The sequence below is a fragment of the Sinocyclocheilus anshuiensis genome, unplaced genomic scaffold (genome assembly GCF_001515605.1).
Source record: "Sinocyclocheilus anshuiensis isolate Anshui unplaced genomic scaffold, SAMN03320099.WGS_v1.1 scaffold1155, whole genome shotgun sequence".
NCBI classification, from domain to species: Eukaryota; Metazoa; Chordata; class Actinopteri; order Cypriniformes; family Cyprinidae; genus Sinocyclocheilus; species Sinocyclocheilus anshuiensis.
This window is the reverse complement of record NW_015542398.1, coordinates 413,346-422,808: the sequence shown is the minus strand read 5'-3', so window position 1 is coordinate 422,808 and position 9,463 is coordinate 413,346. Positions and strand designations below refer to the sequence as shown.

At 38.3% G+C, this 9,463-nt stretch overlaps 2 protein-coding genes and 1 long non-coding RNA gene across 3 annotated transcripts in view; 2 read left to right on the top strand and 1 right to left on the bottom strand.

Moving 5' to 3' along the window:
* LOC107692863 (methyltransferase-like protein 13) overlaps nt 1-4,351 on the bottom strand; it is a 61,350-nt gene extending 56,999 nt beyond the window's left edge. The window contains 2 exon segments of the mRNA XM_074187027.1: nt 3,769-3,932; nt 4,185-4,351. Coding sequence (XP_074043128.1) covers nt 3,769-3,932; nt 4,185-4,342 — 322 coding nt within the window. The 5' untranslated portion in view covers nt 4,343-4,351.
* Nucleotides 4,352-6,030: 1,679 nt separating this feature from the next.
* LOC107692906 (uncharacterized) lies at nt 6,031-6,733 on the top strand. Its single transcript, XR_001634687.1, has 3 exons — nt 6,031-6,118; nt 6,457-6,584; nt 6,675-6,733. It is a non-coding gene; the product is annotated as an uncharacterized LOC107692906 (long non-coding RNA).
* Nucleotides 6,734-7,181: 448 nt separating this feature from the next.
* The window catches only part of ncapd2 (non-SMC condensin I complex, subunit D2), a 13,438-nt gene continuing 11,156 nt past the window's right edge, over nt 7,182-9,463 (top strand). The window contains exons 1-4 of the mRNA XM_016492115.1: nt 7,182-7,304; nt 7,395-7,470; nt 7,847-7,905; nt 8,018-8,193. Of these exons, the coding sequence (XP_016347601.1) occupies nt 7,187-7,304; nt 7,395-7,470; nt 7,847-7,905; nt 8,018-8,193 (429 nt within the window). The 5' untranslated portion in view covers nt 7,182-7,186. The remainder of the gene's footprint in view (nt 7,305-7,394; nt 7,471-7,846; nt 7,906-8,017; nt 8,194-9,463) is intronic.

The window sequence follows — 9,463 nt, the reverse complement described above, 5'->3', positions numbered from 1 at the left end:
GTTCAGCAGTGAAACCAATAGCAACCAAGAGAGTGTGAATGGGGGGGACCCTGTTGATGGTATGCTGGTATGACTTCAATGACCACCCTCACACCTCTCTCCTCTATCTTTGCTCTTTCCATTCTGTCAGCAATGACTTTAATGAATGTGAATTTGCCCACTGAGTGGAGAAAAAAAACACTTGAGAAGACATGCTAGAAATACAGACACTAATACACATGTATATACAACATTAAAGGAATGCTCTGTGTTTATCAACAACATAATATCAAATTCAGTCACATTACTGAACTACGAGTGCCAAACAGAATTGCATGATCATTTCAACATACACAAGTGTCCATCCTTGCATAAAGTTTAATCAGGTCATTAATTAAGGTTTCTTCCACCAAAAAGAGCCATGATTTATTTTATTTTTTTCAAGACCATTTTCACTCCCTCACTAACCATAAAACTAAACACAGTTTTTGCTACTATACCTTTAAGACCACTATATGTAAATGACCTGTTATGCTCAAATAAGCTCCACATGCTAGCACAGTTTACACATTGTTCATCAGGGCGAGCCAAATTGCTGAACAGACATTGATATGCAAATGTAGAGGCGGTTGTGCCATCAAAACCATGACCATTTTTAGTGACTGAACCGTTTTCACATCTTTGTTTCCATTAATGGTCCATTTTCACATACGCATACAGGTCAAGAGCAAGATGGGATCTGAACTGCCTTTCTCTGTGACAGAATCTGCTAACGTTAACTGCAGGGATTCCACTTCTCCTCACGCAACAAACCGTTACACAACCACAGAAACTTGAGACACATGCAGCCTTAACAGCCTGTTCAGGAATCTGCCCTGAGCCACTGCATTATGGGTAAAGGAGGACACTTATGTTTTTGTGGCAGTATCCTTGAGCATGGAAAAATAAAAGACGAAGATGATGAAAGAGCTTGATGGAGAGAGACATTTCATAACCAAAGAATCCATGTAAATTATAACCCAATCCCAAGCAGTTCAGCAGCAATTTAGTGGAAGAAAAACAAAGAGCTCAATGGAGAACAAATATTTCATAACCATATGATGAACAAAGAACTACAATATTCAATTCAGCAGCAATTTAGTAGTAAAAGGGTCATGACTGGAGCATTACATAAAGAAAAAGACGTTTGTTACTTGTCAGAGGTCACAAGTAAAGCACACGAGAGAAGGGTGTGCGTAGGAACTCCTCGCCCTGTTCCCCAGATGAGAAAGGTCACAGAGAGTATAGCTGTAGTGTTTGTGAGGGTGGACTGCGGAGGAAACATAATGTGGATGCAAAAAGGGTGTCTGTGTGGGGAGAGAGTTTCCTCACTGAGCTGATGAAATAAAATCTGTTTATCATTAAATACACACTTCATTGATCCAAGATGCATGAAATAAAGCTCAACATTGAACCACACTGGGCCCTAAACCAAAGTGCGTGAATGGTGGCTGATTGATTGGTAATTGGATTGAGATATAGCTGAACCAGTCCTTGGGGGACAGGAGCTTGTGTCATTGCAATGAAGAACAGATCTAGACCTCAAGAGTGCATGTCAGAGGTCCACACTCATCTCTAATACAGCACCAGCTGAATACTGTGAGTGAACTGACCAATACTGCCCCCTTGAGTCTGACTAACACTGCAGCTACAGTAAATGTAGTAAATGCATTATTATTATGCGTTACAGCGCTGCAGAATGCTCAACACAAATAATTCACCTCATTGTTTGTCCACCAGACATTATCTTTCAAATAACAAAAGCTGGAAGTGTGAATGTTGATATTGCACCAAGAAACCAAGGTTCCTTGTCTAGGCCAACCAGATGATAGGAAATCATTTTTAAGCTTCTCCATGAGACGTTTTCATCATATTTTGTAGGTTACTTTGGAGAAATCTGGGGTTACATGCTTTTAAAAAGCTGTAAAAGCAAGGATGGTCATAGGTTCAAACCCTGGAAGGAGTTCCCACATAACCAATATGCCCCTGAGCAAGCCACTTAATCCCAGGATACCCCAAGCGGGACATCTCTGTAGGTCTTGTACTGTCTTGAGTATAAAAATAATCTGCTAAAATAACCAATATCAGGAGAATTATAATATAAGTCCTTAACTAAAAATGTTACCAACCTAAATGTAACCATTAAACAACCACCACCTTGCTATTTGAAGACATGGCAACGAATAACTGTTTAATAAATTACTGTTCAGGATACATGCTTAAACCACATTTTATCATGATTTGCTCATTATAGATACACCTAGTAAGTTTTTTTATTATTATTTGGTTCTTTATCATCTCAACAGTACCAGTAGTTTTGGATTGCACTGCACTGTGACTAGACTGCTGTACACGACTGAAAGCATCGTTTTAAAAAACAGATTTTTCTTATTAATATTAGTAGTTTGGTCAATTGCATGATGCAGCATGTGTCTTGCTCATGAGAGAGTGACACGCTCCATGTAGATTAAAATAGATTTACTAGAAGACTAATAGGGCTTATGTCATTGAACTTCATTTTAATGTTATTTCTGCAAAGTGGCACTTGTTTCTTTATTTCAAGTTGGCAATAAATAAATAAATAAAATGCTGGGTATACCTTTAAAGAAATACACTCTTAAAAATAAAGGTGCTTCAAAAGGTTCTTCAAGCGATGCCATAGAAGAACCATTTTTGGTTCCACAAAGAACCATTCAGTCAAAGGTTCTTTAAAGAACCATCTCTTTCTTACCTTTTTGTAATCTGAAGAACCTTATTTCGCCACAAAGAACCTTTTGTGAAACAGAAAGGTTCTTCAGATGTTAAAGGTTCTTTATGGAACCATTTAGACAAAAAGGTTCTTCTATGGCATCGTGAAGCACCTTTATTTTTAAGAGTGTAGTTCACCCAAAAACGAAAATGTGCTGAAAATGTACTCACCCTGAGGCCATCCAAGATGTAGATGTTTCTTCATCTGATCAGATTTGGAGAATTTTATATCTCTTGCTCAGCAATGGATCCTCTGCAGTGAATGGGTGCCGTCAGAATGAGCATTCAAAAATCTGATAAAAAACATCTCAATAATTCACCAGTAATCGACATGACATTTATTCATCCACTTTGGAGTCATGTGGATTTCTGAGATATTTTAAATCAGCTGTTTGGACTCTCATTCTGACGGCACCCATTCACTGCAGAGCAAGTGATGTAATGCTACATTTCCACAAATCTGTTCCAATGAAAAAAAAACTCATCTATATCTTGGATGGCCTGAGGATGAGTAAATTTTAAGCAAATCTTCATTCAAACTTTGGAGAATTTTATATCTCTTGCTCAGCAATGGATCCTCTGCAGTGAATGGGTGCCGTCAGAATGAGCATTCAAAAATCTGATAAAAAACATCTCAATAATTCACCAGTAATCGACATGACATTTATTCATCCACTTTGGAGTCATGTGGATTTCTGAGATATTTTAAATCAGCTGTTTGGACTCTCATTCTGACGGCACCCATTCACTGCAGAGCAAGTGATGTAATGCTAAATTTCCACAAATCTGTTCCAATGAAAAAAAAAACTCATCTATATCTTGGATGGCCTGAGGATGAGTACATTTTAAGCAAATCTTCATTCAAACTATTTATTTAAGGCAGATAAAAATTTCTCAAAAATAATGCAGTAGCAACCCCTGCTGACCATTGTGTAATATACACAATACAACGATATACGATGACTCATAATGCTGATTTTGCTTTCTAAGTGTCTAACTTACCTAGCATCAAAATGTTTTCTTCCGTTCCCACGTGCTGTTTGAGTAGATGTTTAAATTTAGTGAAGTCACCGAACCACTCGAAGCTCTCCTCCGTCCGATACCGCTCATTCCAGTAATTAACATCTTTATATTTGGCGTTAGAGTCCGGAAAATATTCCATCCTGCTATAAAATAGAAATGAAGGTCATACGTGTTATTAAAAGCTTGTTATTAAAACATGCGTTGCTGTCCTATTTGTTGTTGTGATGGTGTGTATAACACCATGACAAGCCCAGTTGTGTCTGGATCAGATCTGTAAATACTTTGCATAATGTTGACTGATTACATGAAACACTAATTTGGTTAAATACGCTTTGGACCAGGTCACATAGAAAATTATAAAATAAAATTCGATAAAATAAAACCCGGGCTCTTACCAAGTCAATGTCTTTATCAGTTTTACTGTGAAACATGTGCGTCTAAAACACCGAATAAAAGAACAAAAGAAACTACTAGTGGGTATTTTAAAACAGATCTGTCGGTATTCTGGGTCTAACTTGACAAGACAACCCACATGTTTTTTTTTTTTTTTCATGCATTCTAACCGCGTGGTCATCATGACGCCAAGAGTGGGAATTTAAAGCAGCACTATGTAACTTTTTCTGTGTTCAAAATTTGCAAAATGTATATAATGAGCGAGTACATCATGAATTCATCTTCCAAACCGCGTTTTTGTCTTATTCCGAATCACTACGGTACACTTATAATAAGTACTTATATTTGGACTATTGTAGCCTGGTCGGGTCGGTCGTCACCGCTGCGGAGTAACACATACCTGCGTGAATCGCCAGAGACATAAACTTAGAGAAGTAGCTCCGGTTGGAATGTTATTCCGCGGGATGTGTGCAGTTCTGTTTATTAACCGCTAGAGCGCGTGCTGCTCAGAGGTGCTGCTTTAATGCTGTGATGTCAAAATAAAAGTTTAATACAACGCAAGAGGTTGTTTGCTTGACATTGGGAAATTAACCGCACCGGCTAAATCTGGCATACACTAACGTTACATCGTTTATGTAATTACGAAAAAGTGGACACTTGTCATACGATTGTTGTTAATATGATCACGGTTACTTGCATTTTGCCCAGGTCAACGGATTCAATTGCCCACCAATTTATATTATTTATTTGCCTACTTTCATCACATATATAATTATGTATTTATGTATTTAAACAAGAATACGTGTATTTATGCACACATTTATTTATTTATTTGTGTATTTATTTATTTATTGTTTTTGCAGGTTTCGTTCTCCATATCAGAATCAATAGCACCGTTTTAATCAAACCTACATTATAATTTAGTTTCCTGTCTATAAAGACTACTATCAGCCTTCTAAAGCTTCCTGAACACTTCATTCTTTGCTGAATAGTTCATCTGCACCATTCGAAGCTTGTAACTTTAATTTTCTGCCATTGTTATACTGATGTTGCAACAATGATGGTCCTGTAAACTCGTGAAAACACAAGAAGCTTGGCAAAACGTTGATACAACGATCCAAAACTATTTTAAAACGGCAGGATGACACTAAAATAAAGTAAGTGTTAAATTGAGTAAAATAAAACCAAAACAACCAAAGTAACTATTTTGTGGACTAACAAGCATATTCCTCAGCACAGCACACGTCCATAAAAATAAAATATGAGAAAAATTAAATGGTTAGGGAGGAGAATGAGAATTTCAGTACTTTAAAAATATATATAATTTTGCCATAAAAGTCTTCTTTAAAGTGTCAGTAAATTCTATTGTAATTCATACTTTGTTACAACACTTTTTTTTTTTTACCACATTACCGTATCTGATACATTTTTAATGTAGCATTTTCACATTCTTTTTATGTCCTACTTGGCTTTTTTAAAAAAGTTTCAATCCAACCCCTATTTTGCCATAAAAGTCTTCTTTAAAGTGTCAGTAAATTCTATTGTAATTCATACTTTGTTACAACACTTTTTTTTACCACATTACTGTATCTGATACATTTTTAATGTAGCATTTCCACATTCTTTTTACGTCCTACTTGGCTTTTTTAAAAAAGTTTCAATCCAACCCCTGGCACCCTCTTCTGATCAGTTGGGCGTGGCGTTTGTGAGTGGGCGGAGTGATGGCGTACTTCTTTTGGCGCGCGCTGTTGGCACCCTCTTCTGATCAGTTGGGCGTGGCGTTTGTGAGTGGGCGGAGTGATGCGTACTTCCTTTGGCGCGCGCTGAGCAAAATTCAAAGCTGCGACTCAAACCGTTCAGTCAGTCCAGTCTGCTTCATGCGGATTAGTTCTTCTGGTTAGGATTTGTAGGGAATAAATTTGTCTTTTTTTGTACGGTGAGTGTTTGGATGTGTTGTAGTATTTATTTCAACCGTAGGAAGTGTGTAGCCTAGAAGAAATTTAGATTTGTCTGTTCAGTGTGGTTAGCGTAGCATGCTAGCTTGCCCTGTCAAACAAAACACGTGTTTTGCTTAAGTCTAATGTAAATGGAAACATTTTTTTCTACATGTTGTGTTTATATTAGCCAAGTTGATGCGTTTAAGTGTTAGACCGTACCTTTATAGGGCATACATTCTGGGCTTGATGTAACTTAGCCGTGTGTATTTTTCTGTTGCTACTCTGTGGTGGCTTATCTTACAGATCAGCATGTGTATATTCACTGATTGTCGTTTAGGCGTGCAGAGATGTCGTGGGATTTTATTGTACCGGTTTGTTTGGACGATCTCGTGAAGTCTGGTGCTGTTAACCAGTATGTGGTTCAGGATGTGCTGTCTGCTAAACAGCTTCCCTCTCACATCAACAGTAAGTGCTGAGCACTTTTTAACTGTATATATTTCAATACTCTTATCTGTACTGGTGTAATTACACTTTTTTTTTTTGTCTGCTATGAAGGTTTTAAAGCAGCGCTTAGAAGTCAAGGGCCCCTGTGCATCCTGGAACATTTTGACACAATTCAAAGCTGCGACTCAAACCGTTCAGTCAGTCCAGTCTGCTTCATGCGGATTAGTTCTTCTGGTTAGGATTTGTTGGGAATAAATTTGTCGTTTTTGTACGGTGAGTGTTTGGACGTGTTGTAGTATTTATTTCAACCGTAGGAAGTGTGTAGCCTAGAAGAAATTTAGATTTGTCTGTTCACTGTGGTTAGCGTAGCATGCTAGCTTGCCCTGTCAAACAAAACACACGTGTTTTGCTTAAGTCTAATGTAAATGGAAACATTTTTTTCTACATGTTGTGTTTATATTAGCCAAGTTGATGCGTTTAAGTGTTAGACCGTACCTTTATAGGGCATACATTCTGGGCTTGATGTAACTTAGCCGTGTGTATTTTTCTGTTGCTACTCTGTGGTGGCTTATCTTACAGATCAGCATGTGTATATTCACTGATTGTCGTTTAGGCGTGCAGAGATGTCGTGGGATTTTGTTGTACCGGTTTGTTTGGACGATCTCGTGAAGTCTGGTGCTGTTAACCAGTATGTGGTTCAGGATGTGCTGTCTGCTAAACAGCTTCCCTCTCACATCAACAGTAAGTGCTGAGCACTTTTTAACTGTATATATTTCAATACTCTTATCTGTACTGGTGTAATTACACTTTTTTTTTTTGTCTGCTATGAAGGTTTTAAAGCAGCGCTTAGAAGTCAAGGGCCCCTGTGCATCCTGGAACATTTTGACACAGCATACAGTGTTTTGAAGTAAGTGTAGACGCAACAGAAACATTAATGTATGTATACAAAACCTGAACCGTATACAATTTTCTAAGCCTTAAAATAAACTAAGCAAAAATAAATAATCATCAAATGAAAACAAGTTGACCATAATAACAGTTATTATAGCTTGTGATAATGTTTTATCTATCAAGAGTGTTTCAAAACCCAAGAACACCATACAATTCCTTACAAGAAACCAATATCAGAATAACAATGCGGCTAAATGTACAACTGATGGGGGAAAACAACAAGAAATAGCAATGTTATAAATATAATATAATAAATATTTTGATCTGTGTTAAACATTAACCCCATATGTTACCATGACTTTGTCTAAGCATAATTTTCTGTATGCATTTAGACATTGTCGCACAGTGGATGTGGCAGTGAAAGAAGACACACTGGAGTTGCTGATACAAGGTTGGAATTTCATAGTCAAACTTCCTTATCACCAAGTCATATTACTTGTAGTTATTTGGAATGAATCGAAACTATATTTTCCACAATGTATCACAATGCTCTCTATTTTCAGTGGTCAGAGGCCTGTCGGTTTCCCTGCCGACCCTTCTTTTGTCAGGCTCTTTATCAGCCGTGGACCGCAAACAGCAGCTCAATACTGTGAAGATGAGTGTTTTTCTTCTTTGCAAACTCACAGAAACACTTGAGAGTGACTCATACAGGGAGACTATCGTCACGGCACCCAGCAAGGTACTGCTGAATGTTGAGTTTTTATTATTCATAAGATGTTTATACCAGTGGTTCTCAATTCCAGTCCTCACAACCCCCCACTCTGGACATTTTGTATGTGTCTCTTATCACTTCAGACATTTGTTCTATTTGACTGTAAGTGCCCTGCAAAGTGGACTTCACAGGATATTCTGCCCTGATTCCAGTTTGAAGGGAGCCTATAGGTTCCATTCAGGTCGCCAGGACTGGAATTGAGAACCACTGGTTTATTCTATGCCCCGTGATGAGAACAAGGCAAATACGAGCTGATTGGCTGGGATCTTGTGTTCTCTTGCTCTCTGACTGGTGGGTAATCTTGGCAGAGCAGTGGAGATTGGCTGCGCTGCTGTAAGGGCCCACCCATATTGATGCTGGCTGTCAAGCATAATACAATTCTCCTTTAGAAATGGACATTTGTGGATGATTTGGCAGCTGACAGTGTGTGTGTGTTTGTTTGAGTATGTCCCGAGTGTGTGTGTGTAAATGTGTCAGTCAGCAAAGAGTCACATCTCCTAAAATGGGCCCACCAGCTGTGAATGTTTTCTTTGGTAATCTGAGGGCAACAACTATTGTTTCTAAGCTTGTTGATTTTGTGTATACACCATATTAAACATCTCTTTGTGTTTGTCTCAGGGTCGCAAGAAGGATAAAGTTGCCGGAAAAGGTCTCCTGCAGTGGGACAGTGAGAGAGAGAAAGTTCTTCAGTGTTTGACTCAACTGCTGCAGCCGGACATTCGCACACTGTGGAGTCTGTCTCTAGTGGAGGAGGAGTTTGTCAGGTAAATTCTGGTAGATTTTCCTCTTAAAATGTCACCTTTCTCTGTTTAATCTTTGTAGCTCTATATGTCTTAAAGGGTTAGTTCACCCAAAAATGAAAATTCTGTCATTAATTACTCACCCTCATGTCGTTCCAAACCCGTAAGACCTTCGTTCATCTTCGGAACACAAATTAAGATATTTTTGATGGAATCTGAGAGCTGTCTGACCCTGCATAGAGCTGCGTCTCGCCGGATCTGTTTCCTACGTTGTTGTCATTTGATCTGAACGAAAACAGTGTATCCGTGTGACGCAGCTGACACAGAACTGCATACATTGTTTACGTCCAGCGGATACTCTCCAAAATGGCGCTACAGGGTGATGCGGAGGAGACGAATTGTTGAATAAAGTCGTTTTTTTCTTTTCTTTTGCGCACAAAAATTATTCTCGTAGCTTCGTAAAATTATGGTTGAACCCCTGATGTCACATGGATTAT